The sequence below is a fragment of the Gadus morhua genome, chromosome 23 (assembly GCF_902167405.1).
Source record: "Gadus morhua chromosome 23, gadMor3.0, whole genome shotgun sequence".
Classification (NCBI taxonomy): Eukaryota; Metazoa; Chordata; class Actinopteri; order Gadiformes; family Gadidae; genus Gadus; species Gadus morhua.
Window position 1 is genome coordinate 3921342 of NC_044070.1, and position 26673 is coordinate 3948014.

The 26673-nt window shown below is 43.0% G+C and overlaps 1 protein-coding gene across 3 annotated transcripts in view; it reads left to right on the top strand.

Moving 5' to 3' along the window:
• Positions 1-26673, top strand: part of ntng1a (netrin g1a) — a 75401-nt gene that overhangs the window by 36200 nt on the left and 12528 nt on the right. For all 3 annotated transcript variants that reach the window (XM_030349376.1, XM_030349375.1, XM_030349377.1), the window contains exon 3: positions 18711-19354. In XM_030349376.1, the coding sequence (XP_030205236.1) occupies positions 18711-19354 (644 nt within the window). The remainder of the gene's footprint in view (positions 1-18710; positions 19355-26673) is intronic.

Here is a 26673-nt window from a genome sequence, read left to right on the forward strand (position 1 = left end):
TAGACTTCCATTTTGCTCGAGTTTGCTCAGTAATTTGGCCTTGAATGGATTTATTGTAAGTGTTTTCTTTTAATGTGAGGACGCACTTCAACGCAGCTTCTAGGTCAATAATTTGTCCGTAACATATTGGTTTCTCTCTGGCTCCTGCTACACACACAAACACACAAGTATACTCACACACACTTTCATTGATCTATTCTTGCTCTGAAAGACAGAATGATATTTTATTTTATTTATATCTATAACATTACTGTGAAAAGGATGGATGCATTCAGGGCCCTGGTTTAAGGAGATCGATTTTTCTCCTAATTATTAATACTAATAGGATCAACTTGTATCATGTAGAAGCTAACTTATGTCTTGCACATGGACATTTTAATTTATAGTATAATTTATTTAATTGAATATAATTACTTTAACAATCAAATAACAATTATTTATTATAATTTATAATTCATTACTATAAATTATAAATATTGAACATAAGAATGAACGGTATATAACACAATCGTGTATTTTATCCAAAGAAATCGCTTCTCCCCTGTATTTGTTTCCAGGTCTTTGTTTCTCCAATAAAGCAGTGACATTTATGTTTAATCCAAAGGCCAATGTGACACCTATGTTTGCCTATGCACTCTACCACCGGGGAAGAAACCTCATTAGACATGCATCGATTGCACATCTGAAACCCGTGAAATTTGTCTCAGTATTCAAAAGAGATTGTCTCAAAGCTACATCAGTGAATGCACGTGGGTCACATGATCAACAAAACAATTTAAGATTTGCTACACTTATTGCAACTTATGCAAATTATATGGTAACAAATATATATAATTTCTTAAGGTCTTATCAGACCTAGTCAAAATGTAAAACTTGAATTCATTGATGTGTACAACTCATTGCATGTTCATTAATTCACATGTATTTGTTCAAGACAGAAGTTGACACCTATTAGTATTAATAATTATGAGCTTGTTTGAACTTTCAAACCGTTGATACATGTCAGCGTATTATTCAAGCCCTATGATCAGTATAGGGCTCAACGCACAGGTACTATAACCTTGCTTTGAGGTTAATATATAAATTACTATTTTAAGATCACATTGGTACAGATTGTAGCTGAAGCTGATTTTTTTTTTTTACTTGAAAAGGGCCCAGCAGAAGGTCTACAGTAAACAGGAAGTACATGCATGAGTGAGGTCCACCCCCCCCCCCCCCCCCCACACTCCTCCAGTAAAGTCCCTCTCCTCAGACGCCTGGCTGCATCCAGCAGAACACTTGGAGTCCCAGCTGATAATGCCTGACAGCTGTCATCCAGTCATGTTCAGAGATAGAGCTCCAGGTCTCCAAATGGGGATTCTCACGCAAATAATGATCTTAAAAAAAAAAAAGACTCAAAAGAGGAAGGAGGACGATGAAACAAAAAGCACCACAGGGAATACAACGATGAGATTGAGAATAACTTTTGGCATTGTTTGAGCTTGACGTAACCACATTAAAATCTTAGGCTCCAAACAATTCAAGTGTAAGTGAGGGGTGGGGGATTGGGGTGCGTTCCAGTTCGAGTCCTGGGACATGAAGCTGTACTCTACGTACACCACTGTACACGGGGCAAACTGCAATGTGCTTGTTAAGTTTTTTCCCTTTCCCTAGCCTAGATTCATTTTTGTCTTGTGCTGATTCATCCAAAGTGAATCTGTGTTGCTCTGCTCCGCTGTAAATCACACATTGGGAAAGATTAAAGTGCTGTTATCAGTAGGTGTGTGTGTGTGTCTGTGTGTGTGTGTGTTTGTGGTTTTGTGTGTTTATTCCCTAGGCTAATGTCACACAAGCAGAGAACGTTGAAGGGATACAGCACGGCGAGACACTGCACACGTAGATTGTTAGCACTGTGTTTCAATAAGTGTCATCTACACAATTTGGCAGTATTAAACGACATTTTCAAGTTGTCTTTTTTTTTTAAGGCACATGAAGAGGGGAGAATTATTGTGACAGCCCATCCCTAAAGTGTACAATTCCACTTACTTCTCTCTCAAGCTCATCATACACTCTGAATGCCTCAAGGGACCTTTTTTTTTTTTACTTTCTTTCTCTCTGTTCTCGCATAAAGTAGCAGAAAAAGCAAGGCCCTATCACGGCCTTGTCAGCGTACCAAAGGAAAGAGTGGAGCTTAAGTGATGCTACAATACAACACAGCCTAGTCTAGACGCTATCACCACAATACAAAACAGCCTAGTCTAGACGCTATCACTACAGTACAACACAGCCTAGTCTAGACACTATCACTACAATACAACCCAGCCTAGTCTAGACACTACCTTTACAGTACAACACAGCCTAGTCTAGACACTATCACTACAATACAACACAGCCTAGTCTAGACACTATCACTACAATACAACACAGCCTAGTCTAGACACTACCTTTACAATACAACACAGCCTAGTTTAGACACTATCACTACAATACAACACAGCCTAGTCTAGACACAACCTTTACAATACAACACAGCCTAATCTAGACACTACCTTTACAATACAACACAGCCTAGTCTAGACACTACCTTTACAATGCAACACAGCCTAGTCTAGACACTATCACTACAATACAACACAGCCTAGTCTAGACACTACCTTTACAATTCAACACAGCCTAGTCTAGACACTACCTTTACAATACAACACAGCCTAGTCTAGACACTATCACTACAATACAACACAGCCTGGTCTAGTCACTATCACTACGATACAACACAGCCTAGTCTAGACGCTATCGCTACAATACAACACAGCCTAGTCTAGACGCTATCACTACAATACAACACAGCCTAGTCTAGACACTATCACTACAATACAACACAGCCTAGTCTAGACACTACCTTTACAATACAACACAGCCTAGTCTAGACACTACCTTTACAATACAACCCAGCCTAGTCTAGACACTATCACTACAATACAACACAGCCTAGTCTAGACACTATCACTACAATAGAACACAGCCTAGTCTAGACGCTATCACTACAATACAACACAGCCTAGTCTAGACACTATCACTACAATACAACACAGCCTGGTCTAGTCACTATCACTACGATACAACACAGCCTAGTCTAGACACTATCACTACAATACAACACAGCCTGGTCTAGTCACTATCACTACGATACAACACAGCCTAGTCTAGACGCTATCACTACAATACAACACAGCCTAGTCTAGATGCTATCACTACAATACAACACAGCCTAGTCTAGACACTATCACTACAATACAACACAGCCTAGTCTAGACACTACCTTTACAATACAACACAGCCTAGTCTAGACACTACCTTTACAATACAACACAGCCTGGTCTAGACACTATCACTACAATACAACACAGCCTGGCCTAGACACTACCTTTACAATACAACACAGCCTAGTCTAGACACTACCTTAACAATACAACACAGCCTAGTCTAGACACTATCACTACAATACAACACAGCCTAGTCTAGACACTACCTTTACAATACAACCCAGCCTAGTCTAGACACTATCACTACAATACAACACAGCCTAGTCTAGACACTATCACTACAATATAACACAGCCTAGTCTAGACGCTATCACTACAATACAACACAGCCTAGTCTAGACACTATCACTACAATAGAACACAGCCTAGTCTAGACGCTATCACTACAATACAACACAGCCTAGTCTAGACACGACCTTTACAATACAACACAGCCTGGTCTAGACACTACCTTTACAATACAACACAGCCTAGTCTACTAGTCTAATAGTAGACAGCTATTAATATTATATATCGAATCTTAAACATCTCCGTTAAGAATCATCATTGAATAAGGGTCTCAATATTTCGCTCTCTGAGCGACAAATATTCATATAAGAGATTAGTTAGTTCATCTGTCTATAATAATTGAATCATTCAGGGGTGGAGATGTCTCCCGGACAGATGGATTAATACATTGTGTTTTTGATGAGGATTTGATGGATGCAAAGCCATTTCCTGGAATTTATTTCATTAGTGTTCGGGGGGCTTGTTTGCTCAGAACTAAACGGCTGCCATATTCAAATTCACAACAAGTTAAAACTAGATTGAGGCTTGGCAGCCACTCTCTGTTTGACTGCCAACTCCTGCTCAGCGCAATGTGTGTCTCAAACTGTAGACACACACACACACACACACACGCACACGCACACGCACACACGTACACACACACACACACACACACACACACACACACACACACACACACACACACACACACCACATCAGATTGTTTAGATCATTGACTCTTTCACACAGCAAGGCTGATGGGGTATGGTGGATTGCTTTGTTTACACACACGCACAGGCAGTCTTTACATCTAAGTAGCTGCCTGCAAACACAGAAGGGTGGAGGATGGATGGATGGGGTGAGCGGACTGCTGGGGGGCGGCCTCACATTCTCACAACACCGTTGTAACTGCTGCTGCTGTATTCACCACCACCATCAGCCACCTACATCATTGCCATCGTGAGCAACTTCTCCACCGACACCACTTAACAACCACTTGTTTCCACCAACATTTGGACTACCACCATCAACCAACTACTTCCTCTGGTGATATTCAGTCGACTGAACACCATTGAATCTCCCCCATCCCACCTCTCAATCACCCCCTTTGTTGGGCGCATAATAGTGATTGTTATCATAACTACAACCACCGCCATCATTACTATAACCACCACCATCATAACTACCACCACCACCATCATAACCACCACCACCACCACCATCAACTACCACCACCACCATGATAACTACCACCACCACCATCATAACTACCACCACCACCATCATAACCACCACCACCACCATCAACTACCACCACCACCATCATAACTACCACCACCACCATCATAACTACCACCACCACCATCATAACTACCACAACCACCATCATAACGACCACCACCACCATCATAACTACCACCACCATCATAACTACCACCACCACCATCATAACTACCACCAAAACCATCATTACTACCACCACCACCATCATAACTACCACCACCATCATAACTACCACCACCACCATCATAACTACCACCACCATCATAACTACAACCACCGCCATCATTACTTTAACCACCACCATCATAACTACCATCACCACCATCATAACTACCACCAAAACCATCATTACTACCACTACCACCATCATAACTGCCACCACCACCATCATAACTACCACCACCACCATCATAACTACCACCACCACCATCATAACTACTGTCACAACTGTCATAACTACCACCACCACCATCATATCTACCACCACCACCGTCATAACTACCCTCACCACCATCATAACTACCAACATCACCATCATAACTACCACCACCACCATCATAACTACCACCACCACCATCATGACTACCATCACAACTGTCATAACTACCACCACCACCATCATAACTATCACCACCACCACCATCATAACTACCACCATCATAACTGCCACCACCACCATCATTACTACCAACATCACCATCATAACTACCACCACCACCATCATAACTACCACCACCACCATCATAACTACCATCACAACTGTCATAACTACCACCACCACTACAAACATAACTACCACCACCACTACAAACATAACTACCACCACCACCACCACCATAACTACCAACACCATCATACCACCACCACCATCATAACTACCTCCTCCACCACCACCACCACCACCATAACTACCAAAACCATCATAACTACCACCTCCACCACTGCCACCACCATCACAACTCACCTCCATTCCACATTCAGAGGCACTGCTACATTGTTGTTGTTTTTGCCACTCTCCGTTTGAGAGGCACCAGGGATTAGTTTACAAAGTGCCCACCTGTCGGCTTTGGTGGCTTCGGAAAAAAGGAAAGTTTTATTTGACTTTGTTGATCTTCAGAGTTTAGATGGAAGGCATGGAGTTTGTGGTGGTGGTGGGTAGAGGGGTGGCAGGTTGAGGGGGGGGGGGGGGGGGTGAGAGGGATCTTTTGTTTCCTGGTGAGTCGGGAGGGTTTGAGGTGATACTTTGCTTGAGTCTCAAAACAAGAGACCGAAAAAAATAAAATAAAACTCAAGCACTGTACATCAGTACCTGAGCTTGACTTTTCCTTGACTTTGGTATTATTGTTGTTATTTTTGGACTGCCAGTCAGTCACACGGGTAGTAAACTGTGGCCACATGTGGGTGCGGCCGAGGGCAAGGAAACAGAAGGGAAAGAAGAGGGCAGTCGTTGCTGTATAGGAATAAAAAGCAAATATATACACTAGGGAACACACTGAAGTCATATAGGCGGACATATATATGTAAGGGATAATGCCCGACGAGGTGTCCATTATCAGGAATTAATGGACGACGTGGAGGCGTGAACCGTCCGATGCGAAGCGGAGGACGGTTGCCTCCGCGAAGTCCATTAATTCCTGATAATGGACACCTCGAAGGGCATTATCCCGCTTATACCACGGTCACTTACCAACGGTGACCAAATTAAGACCATTAATTTATATTTTCATGCGTTTTACAATCCGAATATAAAGTTATCCACAAAACATACATTTGTTTGCCTGGTTACGCCTGAGGGTCTGACTAATACCCGGAACCACCATTACACGCCCGTTGGGTTCTCATGCAACGGAAACGTTGTTCACTCCTCCAGTAATTAGGACGGGCAATAGCTACGACTTTAGAACGGGAGGTAGCGGGAGGTATTATAGTCCGCTCAGCTTTGTTTTGTTTCCCGTTGCTATGGTTACTACTATTTTAGAGACGATACGCCAGCTAGCGCATTAATTGAGAACGGTGAACAGACAATTTGACGGAACTACTTGTCCAGGTGTCCGTATATCAGGAGTTAATGCACACCCTGCATCCAATCAGAATCGAGTATTCCCGCAGACCGTGGTATAAATATAAATATATATATATATATAAATATATATATAGTATATATAAATACGCTGATCTATATTTCTATCATTCAGACTTCTCTCTAGTTGCCCCGAGCCAGTAGATGTGAAAGGTTAACTTATGCTATGAATTTGTATGGATGGCCCCGACACTGGGAAGTGAAAGTACTCTTCAAGGGACAACAGATACGGATCTCTAAATGTTAAGAGAAGGATCCGGTGACACGCTTCTCTCGAGCCTTCTTAGTTATTCTCGATATTTGATATGCATCACATAGCGGTCAAGACAAAGCGATATTTTGCACTTTTCATTGAGAGTTGAGAGCTTTTCATGAAATGATACATAAGTAATGGAAGAATACATTTAAGACACAGATATCTTGTATGATATTACAGTACAGGAACAACGTTAGGACTGCCTTTGTGCCATTACACGGCTAACTTGTCTGCCAGCCGTGAGATGAGGATGTGACACCTCAGATGCACATATCAATGACTACGGAACACTTTTAACCTGTGTGTAGAAATCTTTACATTTTCGCATTAACTCGTGTTTTGGGTATGGTGTGAGGACTCACTGCGTGCTCTAGAAACCAGGGCGTGTGTGTGGTTAATGACACTTGCTTGATTCCCTGTCATTTTGGTGGAGTGGAGATGATTAGTGAAGCACTACCCACTGGACCCGGTTTTAGATTTCCTCTTCTCCTCCTCTAAAGTTCTCTTGCTCTCACTCCCTTTCTCTCGCTCTCTCTCTCTCTCTCTCTCTCTCTCTCTCTCTCTCTCTCTCTCTCTCTCTCTCTCTCTCTCTCTCTCTCTATCTCACACTCTCTCTCTCTCTCTCTCTCTCTCTCTCTCTCTCTCTCTCTCTCTCTCTCTCTCTCTCTCTCTCTCTCTCTCTCTCTGTGTCTCTTTTTTTCTCGATCTCGTTCGTAGTACTCTGTCTTTCTCCTTTTCTTTCATCATATCAAGGGCTCTGATAGAGACAATCAGTCGTCTAAACCCTCTTGACTCCCCCCCTCCCCACCTCCCTCCCCCAGCCCTACCCTTTTGTTGGTCTCCTTGTAGTGATTGCGACGGCTGTCTCTTGTTCTGTGTTATTGTTGTGAAATCAGGTGGAGCCTCTCGTGTCTGTGCTTTTGACGCTGGGCCATTTAATCAGCGCTGGATAGTGTGGTTGTGGGTGTTTGTGTAATTGTGTCTGTGCATGCGTGCATGTGTGTGGTTGTGTGTGAGTGTGTGTGTGTGTGTGTGTGTGTGTGTGTGTGTGTGTGTTTGCGTGTGTGTGTGTTTGTGTGTGTGTGTGTGTGTGTTTGCGTGTGTGTGTGTGTGTTTGTGTGTGTGTTTGTGTGTGTGTGTTTGTGAAACGGGGGAGGTGTACTATTTTGTTTTGAATATATGTGTATATGTGTGCGTATTTTTCAGCCGCTATGTTGTGTTCTTCGTTTGGCTACAGTAGGGGGAAATTAAGCCGTGAGGTGTGTGTGAGAACAGGCAGACATTAGCATGCGCTGCACAGCTGTCCGCTGTAGACGTGGGTCTCCTCTGGGTGCTCCGGTTCCCTCCCTCACCACCAAAAACCTGCTTAGTTTACGCTCCTGCCCTCCCCATAACCAGGACAGTGGCACGGCATCTGCAATTGTTTTGCTAGGTGCTACCCTATGGCAGATCACTGCTCATTGATGGGTTAAATACAAAGGATAAATTTAAGTATATCAAATATTTTATTAAACCTTTATTTATTCAGGGAAGGCCATTGTAAATGCATACCTATGTACAATAGATATAAACAGTCGGTCAAACCACCAGTTCAACACAAGCAATCTTTTTTTAATGCGAATAAGGAATCATCCCCTTCAGCATCTCAATCGAGACCAATCTCCTATCTATCATCAAATATCAAAGGCGATTTGTAAGTACTTCTAGCTGTGTCCACGTCCACAGTAATAATTGGGTATGCATGCTTGTATGGGACTTTTGCGATGTGTGTGAGTAAGTGTAGCTGATGCGCATGTGCACATGCCTGACCCAAAGGTTGCGTGTGTGCTTGTGTGCGTGTGTGCGTGTGGCGTTGCCAGGCGCTGGCTGTCAGCGTATTGCAGTGTCGTGATCCGGGAGCTCAGCGGGAGAAACAGGGCGGCTCTCTGTCTCCCTGGAGTCGCCTGCCCATCATTCTCCTCAGATTCAGTCGTGAAATAAAAATACGGAAAAAGGAGGACGGGAAGGGGGAGTAGAGAAGAGAGAGAGGAAGGAGGTCGTCCCCGTAGAATGACTAAACAGACCTTCAGTGATCTGAGGGAGGGGACATGCTGCTGAATCCTAACCGCACCCGGAGCTGTTCAACACACATTGAAGGGCTGGCTTTACTGCACTATCGATTTTAATCTTCCTTTAAAAAAAGGCACAACTTTCCAAAAATGTACACGTAAATACTTAAAACACGAGTAAATCAAGAATAGTTTGGCCGCAGTTGGATATGGAGGCCCGCCGCCCTCCTCTCAGCCTATACGACACCATTATTACAGCGTTGACCAAGGTATCACCTGTGCATGGCTGGGTACTGAAGTGATCATTAAAACCAAAAGGCCGTCCCCACCCTCTGCTCGGGGTCTCCTCAGCCTGTAAAAGCTGAGCGTCGGCGCTGAACCAGAGTAGGGGGTCGCAGTGATGAGGTGTGAACTGCAACAGCGCATTAAATGGCTGCCCTAGCATAGGTTCTCACCGGTCAGGAACGCACTCAAGCAGCGCTCGGTTTTATTGCAGGGAGAAGGAAATACCAATCCCACTTGATGTTTAGTGTTTGGACATACTGACGATAAAATGTGACCCTTCACTTGAAAGGAAGAATTCATTAGGTTCATTATTGTATTATTTTGAGTTGGGCAGACAACTCAATGCACAAACATACACACTCACACCAATGAAACAAGGGTGCTCCTTGACTCCTTGATTGTACATTGTGAAGTTACAACAAAATGACCACGGCAATGCTGTATTTGGGACCTGTCGGGATTGGAATTAATTCAGTTTGTGTTCTGTTTGGTTGTTCGGTCATTGTTTAGAAATGAATCCTGAAATAATTTGTAATGCAAGTTTGTGAACATTGTGCTTGGTTAGCGTGTATTAACATTATGCCTATCTCTCTATCAGTAAGTCATTTCTCTTTTACATATGTTCCGGACACAACCCTACTAACGTTTTTGGCTTTCAGAGTTTTTGGTAAAGTAAGCACTCACTCACTAGATACAGAGAATAATATAAATCTGATCTAGAGGCAGTTGGCATCCTTCAGTAATGTCAGTCATTTGTTCCGGTCTGTAACAAAATAATATAATGATCAATTAAAAGAGATATATAATCTCTTTACCAAGTGTGATAGTCGAACAACAATTATTGATTTGTCCAAATGTGTTGAGAACATTTGATATAGAACAGATTTAGATTTTACAGTTTTGCCTAAGAATGTTAAGACCCTTCATTATGGCATACAAAAACATCCCACAATGCCTACTGATGCCTACTACTGCAAGCCCTCAGCAGAAACAGCTGCCATAGTATCGTGTAACTGGGGAGGAGGGGCTGATCTGGTTTACCGCCACATTATATCCAACGGAATAGAAGATGTCTCCCCTCAAGTAGTTAGTAAGGCTCATGAACCTGAATGGCCCATTGAGAATTCAACACCAAAGGAGGGAGATTTAAATGACATCACGCCTCATAAACTATAATGGACCCAGACACACATACACACATGATAGTTAACCACTACATTGCCTCTGAAGGCCATTCGATTAGCATTTGAGTGCCTGTGTATGTGTTGGACAAACGCTGTGATTTTCTCAGTAATTTATACTATTCAAAAGGAAAGTACCAAACAAACTGGAGGACCTGGGTGAGCGAGTGAGTGAGTGAGTGAGTGAGTGAGTGAGTGTGTGTGTGTGTGTGTGTGTGTGTGTGTGTGTGTGTGTGTGTGTGTGTGTGTGTGTGTGTGTGTGTGTGTGTGTGTGGTTTGCTTGTCTGTGTGTGTCTGTGTGCGTGCATGTGTGTTTGTGTGTGTCTGTGTGCGTCTGTGTGTGTGTGTGTGTGCGTGTGTGTGTGTGCATGCGTGTGTGTGTTAGATCTGCACTGAAGGGTTCATGACCTCAATCCCCCTTCCACATTCAGATCCGTTTGAAAATATGAGCATAATCCTGCAGGGAGTGGATCTGGCCTTCCTAGTCGGAGAGAGATTGAGGGACAGAAAGAGAGAGAGACAAAGAGGAAGAGAGACAGATGGATAGAGGGTAGTTAGCACGACTGGGCGGATGCTGCGATGCACAGACAAATTAAAAGGAGAAAAAGCAAGGGGATTTGAGAAGGAAAAAAGGTAGATAATCACAAGGAGAGCCACAGAGGGAAGGCGAGGCAGAGAGGGATGGATTACATACGTGGGGAGGTGGATGGAGGAGGGGTTGGTGGGTTGGGTTTCACAGAACACAAGGTGACATTAATGCGGCAGGCATGGCATTAACCCTACAAAGCCCCAAAACACCCATTACTACCATTATCTCCACACACGCACACGCACACGCACGCAGACACTCACACACACACACACACACACACACACACACACACACACACACACACACACACACACACACGCACACACACACACACACACACACACACACACACACACACACACACAAACACACACACAAACACCCACAAACAAACAGAGAAAAGAGAATGGTGAAACCAGGGCGCCCAGCAGTGGAGATTATTCTTCTGAGGAAGATAAGATGACCTGGTGAGGGGCGAGGGGGTAGAGAGAGAGGGAAGAAGAGAGAGAGAGAGCGAGCAAGAGAGAGAGACGGACAGAGAGAAAGAGAGTGAGAAGGTATGGGGTGGGGGGGAATTGGGTTTTGCATCGGCACTGAATACAGTATCCAGTAACCTGGATTATTGTGCGTTGTTTGGCTGCTTATGGTGTATTCACACAAACACACACACACACACACACACAAACACACACACACACACACACACACACACACACACACACACACACACACACACACACACACACACACACACACACACATCTTCACCCAGACTCACATGCACAAACACACATACACACACATACAATCACAAACTTACACCTGCACATAAACACTCAAACGCAAACACATACATTATTTAAATGTATTGTGTCGTCTGGGGCTCGATCTCGATTTGATTTTAGCGTGAAACGATCACAAAACTATTATTATTATTATTATTATTAGATTATTATTTTATTTTTTTATTAAATGTTTTAAAGAATTAAGTGCAGAACAGCTGGATACATTTCTGTACATTATTTTAGATTTTAACATTCTCTTTTCGACCATTTTGTGTATTTTTTTAAGGCGAAATTTCAAAATTCTCAGTTACAAAGTGTTTTTGAGAGAGACATGCTGAATAAATACGCCATGTTTTCAAACTCAAAAATAATCATTTGAATAATCATTATTTCTATATTGACCAATATAATCGTGATTATGATTTTTTCCCGCAATCAAACAGCCCTAGTGTCGTCTAATTATAGCCTTTCAATTCAGATATTTTCAGAATTGATGTATACAGAATACAGAGAAATCACAGAATATATGCAACACTCAAAAGAAGTACACCCCACCCCCGTGCACACACAAACAGAAATAAGGAAAAGGAGATGGCACTTTGTGACAAGAGCCTATGAAAGGATGGGAAATGAATGTCTTTACACTCATGTCCCTCATAGTTCCCTCAAAGCCTGAAGTGAAATTGAAGCAGTTATCTCTTATCCTGCCTCCCCCAAACCCCTTCAACACATATAAAGGGAGCAGGTTGAAATGGAGCGGAAAGTGAATACAAAAAGACAGAAGTGGAAGATCCATGAAGCAGAGAACAAGACTGAAAGAGAGATATAGAGAAGAGATGGAGATAAACAGAGAGAGAGAGAGATAAAGGGGGAGACTGTGGAAGAGGGAGTTATAGGGAGGGAAAGGAAAGAGGTATAGAGGGCCAGGGTATCTTGTGTCTGTGTGGTCAGATCCAGAGACTTAGTATCACTTATTTTTCTATTACTTTTTCATCTGAGGGGATTTTATAGCCACACCTGAAAAAATAGTAACACGTAGGCTGAGAGGACAATTTAATCTTTTTTCTCATTAAGATTTCCTGGTGTGTAGCATCAGGGATGTGTTTACTGTTCGACTCCAGCATTATCTCTCTCTCTCTCTCTCTCTCTCTCTCTCTCTCTCTCTCTCTCTCTCTCTCTCTCTCTCTCTCTCTCTCTCTCTCTCTCTCTCTCTGTTCCTTTTTCTCTCTTTCTGTATCTCCGTTATATCTTTCTCACCTTATATTGCTCTCTTCCTCACCATATCTCTCTTTCTCTGTTCAGTATCTCCATTTTTCCATCTTTCCATTAAAATATCAGGTGTAGAAAAATGTGCATTTTGCAAACTAGAAATAATAGCAGAAATGTCTATAATCAGCTAGTCTGAATGGAGGACAATGGAGCCCATCTTAGAGTGGATTCTGAACATTTTAAACTGACTGACAACACTAATCAGTTGTAAATATCTGGGGGGGAAGCGGGATGGCGGAGACGATTTTTTTGCTTTAAAATTATAAAGTGACCATGTCGAAGATTTCCATGTTAATAAATTAATTTAAGTCACTTACTATCACCAAACGAACACACTGATGGGATTGAGCCTTTGGCCCACTTATGAAAACCCTTACATTTGCAGTATCGATGTAACGCAATTACAGCACACAAGAATTACAGCATTTCGTCAATGGTGTCGCCAAATAGAACGAACCGGAAACCCTTTTTGTTAAACAACAAAAAGGGTTTGTTTGTTGTTTTTTATTTATTGATTGACCTACACTCAACACAATATTTTTCTTGGAGAGCTAGTCTGAAGTGTATGTTTCGTAAAGAATAATTAGCTAAATAAAAGCTGCAATGTTCCCTCCTGCATCATCAAATTTTTTTTTTTTGCATAATTAACTACAGGATTGTCATTTTCCTTAACAAAGACAAAATGAACACAATATGCAACCAGGGCAAGCATGAACACAAATAGTTTGTCTTAACAATGCTCCATTATGATGAGACTTCCTTGTGGCTCTCTCTATCTCTCTATATAACCCTAAACGGCTGATCACTGCTCGACTTAAGCTCTCACCATAATCTACTCCCTTCTTACATGTCTTGAAGAGACATGGGGTTGCATAAGAAGGTACAATAAGAAGGAGGAGAGCATAGTGAGGAGGAGGCAGGAAGCAGGAGATGGCCGTGAGGAGGAGGAGTTATGAAAGAGGAGGCAGAGATTAGGAGGTGTCAGGGCAGAGGAGGCAGAGAGGGTGGAGAAGCTGGGGTCGGTCGGGGACGGATGGACTATAGGTGGATGCAATCTGCCAGCTGGGTTCCGAGCACCCAGACATCTGTCACACAAAGCAGATCACTGTGATTGGTGGAGGGAGGGGGAGGGGGGATCTATATGGCCGACCTGTCACTGACCAGTTAAATTTATACGACCCCCCCCCCATCCAGTGTCTCGTCCTCCATCAGAGCTAACGTTATTCCCAGGCCGACCTGTCAGCCCCCCGGTCATACCTTAGTCTAAAACGCTAGCCTACAGGCTTATAGCAATGAGTCATGGTGCTATTTCTTTCTTTATTTCTATCTCTATTATCACAATATGTTTGCTCAATTTAATATAATAATGTTAATACAAATATTAGAATATTAATTAAAATGGTATGTTTTAGTCCATGTTTGGATCATGTTTTCTTTTTGTCGCTACAACAAAACCTATGGAGACATTGGTAGAATGTGTAGGATGTGTAAAAAACTATATATATTTTCTTTTTTTTATTTCCTTTTATTTCGTAGGGAACTCTTGAAAATGTGTTGTATAGGGTTAAAAGATGAACGGATAGGATCTTTTATTTAAGCATGTAATTATCCATATACACTATAAAACCTACTAAATTGGGTTTCTCTTTTGAAAAAGCCCACTAATCGCTCACTAATCGGATGCAGACTCTAGTTAGTCTCATTTATTTAACTTTAAATGGCTGGTTAGTGCTTGTTTGTCTCCATCAGATATACAACTATGTCTATAATGAGAACATTGCCCTGAATATAAGAACGATGTTCTCATTATTACCCATTCGATAACTGGACACACACATTATCGAAGTACTCTACCATGTTTCAAAATACTTCAAAATACCTTGTGTATTTATTTTTGTGTGGGTAGGGGTCTGGTTGTTTTATTTGACGGCCCGTCCTACATTTACATTTACATTGAGTGGATTTAGCCGTCGCTTTTATCCAAAGCCACATTCACACGCCAACAGCAGAGTCAACCACGCAGGGCGACAGCCAGCTAGTCAGGAGCAGTGAGGGTGAGGCGTCTTGCTCAGGGACACCTCGACACTCAGCATCCCCCCTGACCCCATGGTCAGATTGTCCTTCCACATTGAGGCACAACTGCTCATTTTTTATCCATTAACTGGCTAACAGAGACATCACAAGTAAACCACACTAAAGGAGTTTTGATTTGCAGACAATGCAAATCAAAAAATCTTTCTGACTGGCAAGACTTATTAATGATCCTCATGAATACGGTATGTGATTTGGCAAGCACAGGAGAAGATGTTAAGGAAAGAATTTGAACCAGCATTTTGTTGAAGTGTTTATGGGTGTGTGTGTTCCAGTATGTCAGTGTGTGCGTGTGTTTGTGTGTGTGTCTGTCTATGTGTGTCTTTTTGCGTGTGTCTGTGTGTATATTTGTGTGTGTGTGTGTGTGTGTGTGTGTGTGTGTGTGTGTGTGTGTGTGTGTGTGTGTGTGTGTGAGGGGTTGTATCACCAACCTTCAGGCCAACTTTGACTTCCAAAAAAAAAGAGCTGTTTTTGCTGGCTGGCCGGAGGGATCAATCAGGATACATCTTTGTCTGATAACCAAGACAAACTGCTAGCGCAGGAAGTGTGTGTGTGTGTGTGTGTGTGTGTGTGTGTGTGTGTGTGTGTGTGTGTGTGTGTGTGTGTGTGTGTGTGTGTGTGTGTGTGTGTGTGTGTGTGTGTGTCTGTGTGTGTGTGTGTGTCTGTGTGTGTGTGTGTGTCTGTGCGTGTGTGTGTGTAAAGCACAGATTTTATGAACCTCAAACTCAGAAGTGAAGGACCACATATTATGTCCATCACACTTTCGAGACAGAGTCCTCCAATGTAAAAAAAATAGACAAAAAAATGAACACTTTCCAAATCAGGCGTTATCTATACACTGCAGTCTGCCCTCCATGTTTCCAGTCGAATTAATATTTTATCGCCTTCCCATCTACTGGGTACAATATAACCACCAGGAATAGCCATCTCACACATCTGTCTCTAGCCACATGAATGCACCAGATGCTGTCCTGCTAATGGCGAGCTAAGCCCATGCCACAATAGGGCCCCTGAACCCCAGGTGGAGACCTCCGCTGCCAGTCGCTCCAGCCAAGTGCCAACCCACTTTGTCACTCTATTTTGCTGGTAGCAACACAGTCCCGTGCTGACACTCTAGCCTAGGCAGATGAATAAATGGTGTGCTCATAGTCACACAGCTTGACAGAGGCTCTGATTTTGTTGCCACATTGCTTTGGAGGATGAAACAGAAAAAGAAAATAAAACACAGAACTATATTAGCACTAGACAGTTCTTTTTGTACTTTTATTTTTACTCCGACTTTCTCAATCTCTGGTCTGCCATCGCTTTTATGTTATATACAGTTCTGCCCTGCCTTTCTCCAAAACAAAAACCCAGGCATGAAGAGACACGCAAACCCTTTCACACTCACACACACACACACACACACACACACACACACACACACACACACACACACACACACACACACACACACACACACACACACACACACACACACACACACACACAGGGTGACATCTATCTAATCAAGTTGCGGATTATCTTGTCCTGATAGATTGGAGCTTGTAGCACTTGAAAGGCGCTCCTGGGAGCAGGATGAGGTCCCCAGAGAGCCGGGGGTGAACAGCACCTGCTAATCATTTTTAACAAAACAGCCCTGTGCTTTGGGCTGCGGGGGACAAGAACCTTTTAGAAATTACTTTTCCACTATAGCAGAAGAATAAAAAATTGTTGCATGTGAACTTTACTAAGGTGGAGCGGATTTCTTCGATGTTAATGGAGCGTTTTAACGTTAGCACTTTTCTAGCCGTTCCGGACACTAAAAGCACTTCACAGTTAATGTCACAAATTTTCCATAACATACACATACAATAGCCTCGTGAGACCATTCTCTCAGTTAACATTATGGTTTGTTGAGACCAATCAGCGTTCAGGGGAGTGACTTTCACTTCATGAAGAACAAGGAACCCTACAATCTGCAGAACAATAAAAAAAACAATGGGCCAACCAAGGAAAGTGTACCAGTCAACGGAGCAATCACAACTGTTGTATTGTAAATCGACTGAATGATAATGTTTAAATGTAGGCTATCTTAAGAGGACAATATGTTTTTGCTTTACTTCCAACCCGCAAGGATTCAGCGAGATGAAGGGAGAAAGAGAGTTCTTTCATCTGATTGGCTGGAGTCTTCCAGCCACGCCCATATTTGGAAAACAATTGCTTCTGATTAAATATAAAATATATTTTATATTTGAAATATACAATCTACACAAAGATCTGCACACTAATAGGTATATATTGACAACGATTTATCATATCAACCAGTATGACCTTTTTATAGCTATGTTCTTACAATTGTAAGAACTTAGCTAACCCTAACCCTAACCCGTCAATGATATTTCTCGGTTAACAATATTTTAAATAAGAGATATTCGATAATGCAACATTATCGTAAAATCTCAACAATTGAGCAAGGCAATGGGGATGTGGACATGCTATAATTTCAAGATTTATTTTCGAGTATGTTTTAAGAATTAAAAAGTTGTCCAATTCCAAAAGAGAACCAACAGATACAAAAGCAGGATGATACGTCATTATAAACTGATAGGGGGATCTCGGACGCTAGAATGAATGGCTCAACAGAGGCTAAGACACTACTGCTGAGGCAGGGGGATGGGGACCAGCAACCTCTGCCTCGATACACAGAACGACCCTTGTGTGCTACTGCTTTCAGAAAAGCTCTTCATCCCAAATGTACCACTGGTCACAATCATGCAGGCTTTTTGTTTGTGACTTGATTCACCGAGTACCACTTCAGCATTACTCTATGGTCATGGATATTTTTGCACATACTCCGTATTTCAAGAAGAACTGGTCTCCATCGGCATTGAGAAACATTGCTTAGTGCCGTAATTCCGACCATACAGCTACATAATTATTCACCCAGTGCCAGAATGACCTTCAGGTTATGCATATCATGATGAGTCTTAAGAGGTCCTCAGCCTCCCTCTAAATCCACTGGCCATTACACATACGTGCAGCAGACTTGCCGTTTCCAGTATAGATGAGCATGGCAGGTTGTTTGGATTCATGCACCTCAAAATCCATAAAATATGCATATTCCAACAGATGGTTTCTATTCATAGTCATGTGGAGATATGCAAAGACACTGGTGGAGGCATTGCATGTGTTTTGAACTTAGGTGTGTGGAGTAGCTTTTTGATTGTCATTATGTGATGCTACTCATAATTCTTAATTGATTCCTATTTATTTCCTGTCTGTCCTTAGGAGAACCCATACATGTGTAACAACGAGTGTGACGCGACCACAGAGGAACTGGCCCATCCTCCGGGGCTGATGTTTGACTTTGAGGGTCGCAACCCCACCACCTTCTGGCAGTCCTCGTCCTGGAAGAAGCACCCCAAGCCGCTGCTGGTCAACATCACGCTGTCCTGGAACAAGACCATCGAGCTGACCGAGGACATCATCCTCACCTTTGAGTCGGGCCGGCCCGAGCAGATGGTGCTGGAGAAGTCTCTGGACTACGGCCGCACCTGGACGCCCTACCAGTTTTACGCCACCGACTGCCTCGACGCCTTCACCATGGAGCCCAAGACGGTGCAGGACCTCACCCAGCACACGCTGCTGGACATCATCTGCACCGAGGACTACTCCCGCGGCTACGTGTGGAAGAATGACAAGACGGTGCGCTTCGAGATCAAGGACCGCTTCGCGCTGTTCGCCGGGCCCCGCCTCCACAACATGGCGTCGCTGTACGGCCAGCTGGACACCACGAAGAACCTGAGGGACTTCTTCACCATCACCGACCTGAGGGTACGCCTGCTGCGGCCCGCCACCGGCGCCACCATGGTGGACGAGAACAACCTGTCCAGATATTTCTACGCCATATCCGACATCAAAGTCCAGGGCCGGTAAGTGCCTTTAAAAAGCTCCTCACACGTCGTTTCAATGTAGGAATCTCCTGAATCTCCTGGGGTGGAAAAAAGCGTTCTCAGGTCTCAGAGAACAATTGCAGATTCCCGATGTCAAAATGACACACATGCATCTTTACCGCTCTTTTTAATTAGGCAGGCCGTTTATCCCAAAGTGCAGAGGTCAACAGTTGTCGAGATGACTTTAATGAAGTGGAGTGGCTCAGGGCTTGCTGAAGCACTCAGTTTAAGGACATCAAATCACTCAGATGTCTGTTGGCCCATGGACGACTTTAAAGGTAGAGGATCAGCTGTTGGGTCAGTGCGGATTCTAATTAGTGTTTAATGTACGGCGGCCCAGGAGGAATGTAAAGAATGCAAAAAATAAGTCAAATATTTAGACAAAGTATCAACAAAGTGTCTTTCATATATTTGCACAAAATGTTTGTTTGTGCTTAATAACCCAATAATTAGGTAACTATAATTGTTTTTTTTCAACCCCATTCCTTCATAATAATGCTTTACTGCAATTACATATATACATTTTTTTATATGTTTAAGATCCTCTCAGGCACATAACATATAATCATACACACGATAAATCATTGTGGAATATCTGGTAGATATCAACAGACTGCATGAGCTGACCAAGGCGTCCATGGGACATCCATCCTGTTAAAGGGTGGCTGGGGCTTGGGGTCCGTAACAGCTTCTGTCCGCTATAACCCAGCTCCCACCTCCAAACGGCCCATACATGGCTCTGTGTCTGTGCCAGTGGTTGTGTCTCACCCTGGCGTCCCCGACTGGAGGATAGCTTACACTGTTTACCAAAGGTAACGTACAGTTCAGTTCATAATGAGATACACGCTGAGTGCCCGCTATTCTTCTATCTCCTCTCGGCCGCGCTGTCCCTCATCCGTAGCCAATCACAGCACTGGCCTGCCTTGTCTCTCCTTTTGGTTTGGGTTTGTCTCGAAGAAACGTAAGCTTCTTAACTCTCCCCACTTCATCCTTGACACAGGCAGGGCCGTCCCTGCTCTGGGAGTGTGGCTGAATGTGACATGTTTCTATGCACTTGGTTCCGGATTGCATGAATGAATGGGGGGGGGGGATAGAGAATGGAGGTGGTGATGAGGGGGTTTAGGGGGGCCTACAAGAGCTCTCAGATTTGGCCGTTCATATTCAAGACGTTGTGAAAAACAAAAAGCCCGAAACAAAGTCGACGCCAGAAGTAGGTCAGCGCAGGAATCAACAGAGTGGGATTGGAGGAGGAAGAAGATTGTACAGTTTTTGCAGGAGTAGACCCTTTTTCTTCTTCTTCTCTCATTTCAACATGCGGTGTAGCTGTGGCCAAGCCTAGAGTGGGTGTGTCATGCGTAGCCAATCTATTACTGCCTGATTAGGACGAGGGGCTCGAACCCAAAGGCACCAGAGGGAGAAGGGATCGATGTTGGGAATTAAAAATCCAACCGAGCATGAAGCTACGCGAAGGGGGTTGAATAATGCACAATGCCCAGCGACTCAAAGTGAATTTGTCGCCCTTGCCATTTTATTGTGTCAGCAGTGCTAAATGTGTCGCAGGATGAGAGAAAGTGGAAAACTAAGCAGAGAGAGTTGTGAGGCTTTTCCAATTATCTGCTGCCTGCCTGGCATAATGGGTCCCCCCTGTCTTTACATACATCCTTTACATGCTTTACAGTAACCCTGGCCTTCAGTTCTGCCCTCTCTCTGTCTCTCTCCATGTATTTGTTCCTTTCTCTCTCTATTTTCTCTCCTCTACCCCTCCTTCTCTTTCCCTTCCACTGTAGTGATCAATACTGTGTAATTAAAGCCAGCGATAGCAGTTTCAGGATTCGAAAAAAAAAAGTGCTTCTCTATCTCTATCTAACTCCATCTCACTCTCTCTCCCCCTCTCCGCACTCTCCATTTGCTTCTCTGATTCCCACTCGGTGTCTCCATCTTCGCTGCCCAGAGGAGCCTGTGCCTCTGATGGGGCACTGAGTCCCTCTCCTGAATTATAAATGGAGAGACACAACCTCTGTCCTCTTCCCCTTCCAGGACTCTGGGGATAAACAAGGAAGGCGTCATGCTCACCACTCACCAACACCACCACCACAAGAATAAGCCAAGACACCTTACCCAGCTGTTCAGTAGATATCTCTGCATGGAATGCTCACTGTCTGTCTCTGTATATACAGAGACAGATGCTGCCAGAGATCAGAATCAGACCGCCTATACATTTGGGAAGAGTACTGGGAAAGGTCTGTGTGTTTGAGTGTGAGAGAGAGAGAGAGAGAAAGAGAGAGACAGTGAGAGTGTGTGAGAGTGTGTGTACGCTTGCGTTCGTCAGTGTGCTCCATGCGCATGGTTTTGATATGCAATATGGCATTGTGCAATAGGTGTGTTATACATTATAAATTACTTCCACTAAATTGATATTTTATCAGTTTTTCACAACATATTTGTTCATTTCTTTTCCTAATTTTTTTTCCTAAATTCTTCAGCCGGGTAGTTTTCATTTGCATCCAATCAGGTGGTAGATGTTTTGTCATACCTGTGAACACTGGTAATATTTTGTTCTCTGTCCTCAATATTTTGAAATAGTATGTGTCAACTCTGTACCATAAATGAACCGTGCTACTCGTTCACACCTTATTTGCCTTCAGCCATCGGATGAATTAATATGGAAGAACAATTTAGTATTTTATTTATTTTTTGTTTTGTGCCCACGGGAGGAGTAATTAAATTTACAGGAGCAGAAATCTGCCTCAGGGAACTATCAGGGAAGGTCAGAAACTACCTTGAGGTTTCACACACATACACTCTCATACCCATGCACTCATACACTCACGCAACCACACACACACACACACACACACACACACACACACACACACACACACACACACACACACACACACACACACACACACACACACACACACACACACACACACACACACACACACACACACTTCTGCTACAGTGGTCGAGGAAGGGCAGTGAGGTTGTTTACCTGAAGCAGCAGATTAGTTGTTAGTCGTCACCAAAGCACCTTTGGGCCCTCACGGAAAGCTGTGCGTTCAGCGTTTAGCCAAAATGACACGTGGCAAATATCACCACTCAGCAACAAAAAAATTTGATGCCGAATTAAGAAGGGCTGTAGGCAAATCTTGGTCAACCAAATATACAAACAAGTGATTGGTGAATGGGGAATAGATGCTACATAAAGACTCTAGAATAACTTCAATCAGCCACAGTGCCTTGTACTCTACCTGCCTAAATATCACGTGAGTGCTGCTTGGAGACGGTCGGTGGGTTTCATATCCACTGCTGGTCCGAGTCTGATTCGGTTACAGCAGAGCTTTATATATAAAGCGGTTCGGACAGGATGAGCCAAAACATGTTGGGCAGCATTGCCTAGTACAACACACATTGGAAGATTTGATTTGAGTTTTCTTTTCGGTGTTTAATATAATGGGTCCCAATGGATAGTGCTGTGATTCATCTTTCAAGTGTTAAACACGAAAGTTGACAGAGGATCACAGACATGAACATGAAAAAACTAAAAGCAGAAGCCTTACGATTTTAGATGATATACCTAAATACTTTTACTTAATTTACACTTTTAATTAATTTACTACTTTTTACGGTCGTCTTTAACCAAATCCTGCCAGACCACTGACCCCTATGGTTTCAATTTGTTTAGAGCGGAATAATGACTCTGCTCCATTTGACCTCCTGTCTAACAAGTATTATAGTCTATTAAACCATATCATTTCTAGAAATGAAGCTACTTAGCCCTCAGTATAATTGTAAATTGTAAATGTTATTTTTAACAGAATATAGCCCATCGCTCAAAAATAACACACAACAGTCTGCATATCTCCCTCTGTCTCCGACAAAGAATGGATTCAGGAGTGTTTTTTCCTTAGGAAACTTAACACCAGCGATTGTCCGACCAATGAGTGTTTGGTCGAATAACTGCATATCCACCTACCAATAGACCAACCGACCAGAACTTGACAGCCCCAGCATTAAGGCCTGATAAGGTTTCCCTGGTTTTCCAGTAGAGGTATCATAATAGGGTTAGGGTAAGCAGAACAATCGTCGCAGATATGATGTTTTACAAACTATGATTTCGTATCGGAACTCGGCTCCGATAGTGACCGATGGCTGCGGCGCCTCCACTGGTCACGTGTAATCCGCCAAATCGACGTTTAATCTATGTTCTGTTACAAAGATGTAATCCGTTACAAAGATGAAATCACACTTCAGGTGTGACAAAAAAGCTGTTTCATTAAAAACGGCGTATGCGAAGGCAGCATACGTTTCTGCCGAAGAAAAGCACTTCACAAACTCAGATGGATTTCACGGTAATCACGGGCTAATTCAGTTTGTAAAGAGCAAGTGAACCCGCTGTTTCAGCTGGAATCTGAACACCATGAATTAAAAAAAAAAAAATTGGGCTGAGAGTTCTAGCAAGGCGTTTCATTCCTATGGTTATGACCCACGTCAACTTTGTGATAAAAGTATTTATTAGTCATTTGTGTTTATTTATTTAGATAATAATTATTTTGACTCAGATGTTCAGTTTGACATTTCCCTCATTTCCGACAGTGTCAAATGTTTTTTACCCATCTGCTTTTTTCCTGCTCCAAACTATCGTTATTATATCAGCCATTAAAAACCACTATCGGTCGACCTCTTTCCTAGTTTGGACAAATTAAGATGATGGTTTTAATGAGAAACCCTGTTGAGACTGTGTTGATGAAACTAATATAAAGTTAAGATTCAATTACGGTTCATTGCCAAGAAAGAGAAGCATTGATAAATTATCTTTGAACGCAATATAAATAGTATGTTATGATCATTGTTTGTACTACTTCTGTGTACTCAGTTTTTCTTCAACGTGCTGCAAAAGCTTTAAAATGCATAAATCTTCACTGTTTTGAGGGAACATGTATATTAATGATATGCACTGACGCCATTGTGTCCTTTCCCTTTTTTCTACATTACATTGCAAACTTGCTCACACCTAGTCCTGTTTCTTCTCACCATGCGCTGCTGACATAGTTTCACTTGGTCAATGTGAATAGCTTAATTTTTGTATCAGTACTTTATTCAGCACTTCTCCTATATAGTTGATTCTATCCTGTTAGCTTCATAACACAACGGTAAAATTTAAAAAAGTGCAGCTTTATTTTGTTTTGGTTTACCAAGCCGTATTGGGTTGTGACGAGCACTGCGTCTGCGAGTGCGGCGGTCTCGGCCTAATTGCCGTGAAGCACAGTGGATGGTGCCTTTGCATACAGTTGTTTCCGCCACAGATCAGCAATTTGGTGAGTGATGTTTCTATCGGATAACCTCGAGAGGGAGAGCCAAACAATGAGTCAATTGGCTCTTTCCTTTTTTTATATCTCTTTGACTCCTCCCCCCTTGTGTCTGACTTGCTCTTAAGGCCAGCCGCTAGTGGACAGATAATCCATTTGTGCTAATGCCATGTTTCTTCCTGCCCACTTCCCAACTTGAATAAGTCATTCCACTTGTCACCCCTCCTTAGTCTCTGCGGTGTGTGTGTGTGTGTGTGTGTGTGTGTGTGTGTGTGTGTGTGTGTGTGTGTGTGTGTGTGTGTGTGTGTGTGTGTGTGTGTGTGTGTGTGTGTGTGTGTGTGTGTGTGGGTGTGTGTGGGTGTATGCATGCGTGTGTGGTTTTGTCTGTGTGTGTGTGTGTGTGTGTGTCTGTGTGTGTGTGTGTGTGTGTGTGTATGCATGTGTGTTTGGTTTTGTCTGTGTGTGCGTGTGTGTGTGTGTGTGTGTGTGTGTGTGTGTGGGGGGGGGTGTGTGTGGGTGTATGCATGTGTGTATGGTTTTGTCTGTGTGTGTGTGTGTGTGTGTGTGTGTGTGTGTGTGTGTGTGTGTGTGTATGTGTTATTTCTCCATGGAATGGCTATTGTGGTCTCATCATTGGGGATGGTTATGTTGCCCTCTGCAAATGTTATCCAATCATCTCAGCATCGCTCCTTTGTTATTGGATGACTTGGCTCAGTGTAAATTATTGAGGTGAGGTAATAGACTTTATAATAGACACCCCTTGCACTCCTAAGCCCTTAAGCCCATTTCATCTTCAGTTTCACCGACACACCAAAATCTCAGGGACTCACAGTTTTTCCCTATACGTCTCCTTCTGATGGGCTGAATTTAAATACAAGGGTAATTGTGTGTTCCAGATGCCTCGTACACCACTCGTACGAGAAATCTCCCAGCTTTCTGTGAGATTGGCACCTTCGGAAGGGACCTTGGGAAGGGGAGGGCTGCGGCCTTTGAAAGGGGCGGGAGTATAGATTTTATTATATTGATCAGAGAATAGTTCCAAAGCTGCCATAAAGCTGTTCATATAACTAGGTGAATGTCAATTTGACAAAGCATATTTATGCCTGGTGCTTTGATAACTTTGATAAGCCAATGTGTTTCAGGGATATTTTACTGAGCCTCTCATCTTTCAAGTATTGAAATTTAAATTATGATTTTAAAATCTGTTTGGATTTTGAAATATGTTCTGCTTTTGTTTGTATTGTATTGTATTTCATTGTGGGAACATAATGAGGGTGTTTTTTATTTTCATTCTGATGAAAAATATTCAGTTCCTCATATGATACAAGCTGGACTTCCTTTGATTAGTTGTTTGTTGTATTCTTCCCTTACTAAAGACATATCATTACCAGGCTCAATGTGGTCGACCCGACGGCCACCAGGAGCACACGTGTATTCTGAACACACTCTGTTTCCTGTCTTTTCATCTCATTTTTACACACCGGTTAGAAGATTTCCTTTAGCAGGCCAGCGCTGGGATCAATTGGCCAGTGTCTGACTTTCAGCTGCAACTCAGACACCACAAAGTCTGCCTCTGTCTACCTCTCCCTATCTCTACCTCTCCCTGTCTCTACCTGTCTCTACCTCTCTCTGTCTCTACCTCTTGCTACCTCTCTCTGTCCCTACATCTCTCTTTCTCTACCTCTCTCATTCTCTTCCTCACTCTACCTCACTCCTTCCCCAACTCACTCTGCACACCAGATGGTCTGGCTTAGAATCAAAACTTTTAAATCTTTCTTTGAAACTGTATTCTCTTCAGAGCAATCTGGTCAATTCCGGTGCGACATAGCAAACAAATGCAGTGACTCAGCCTGGTCTATTATCAGTGCTGACCGGCAACCATGCATACAGAAGGTTGATGTGCTGCTGGTCTGGAACCAGTGTGTTGAAAGATTCTGCTCCTGTCACCTACTGCTTATCTCACTTTTTATCATTCATCATCAGATA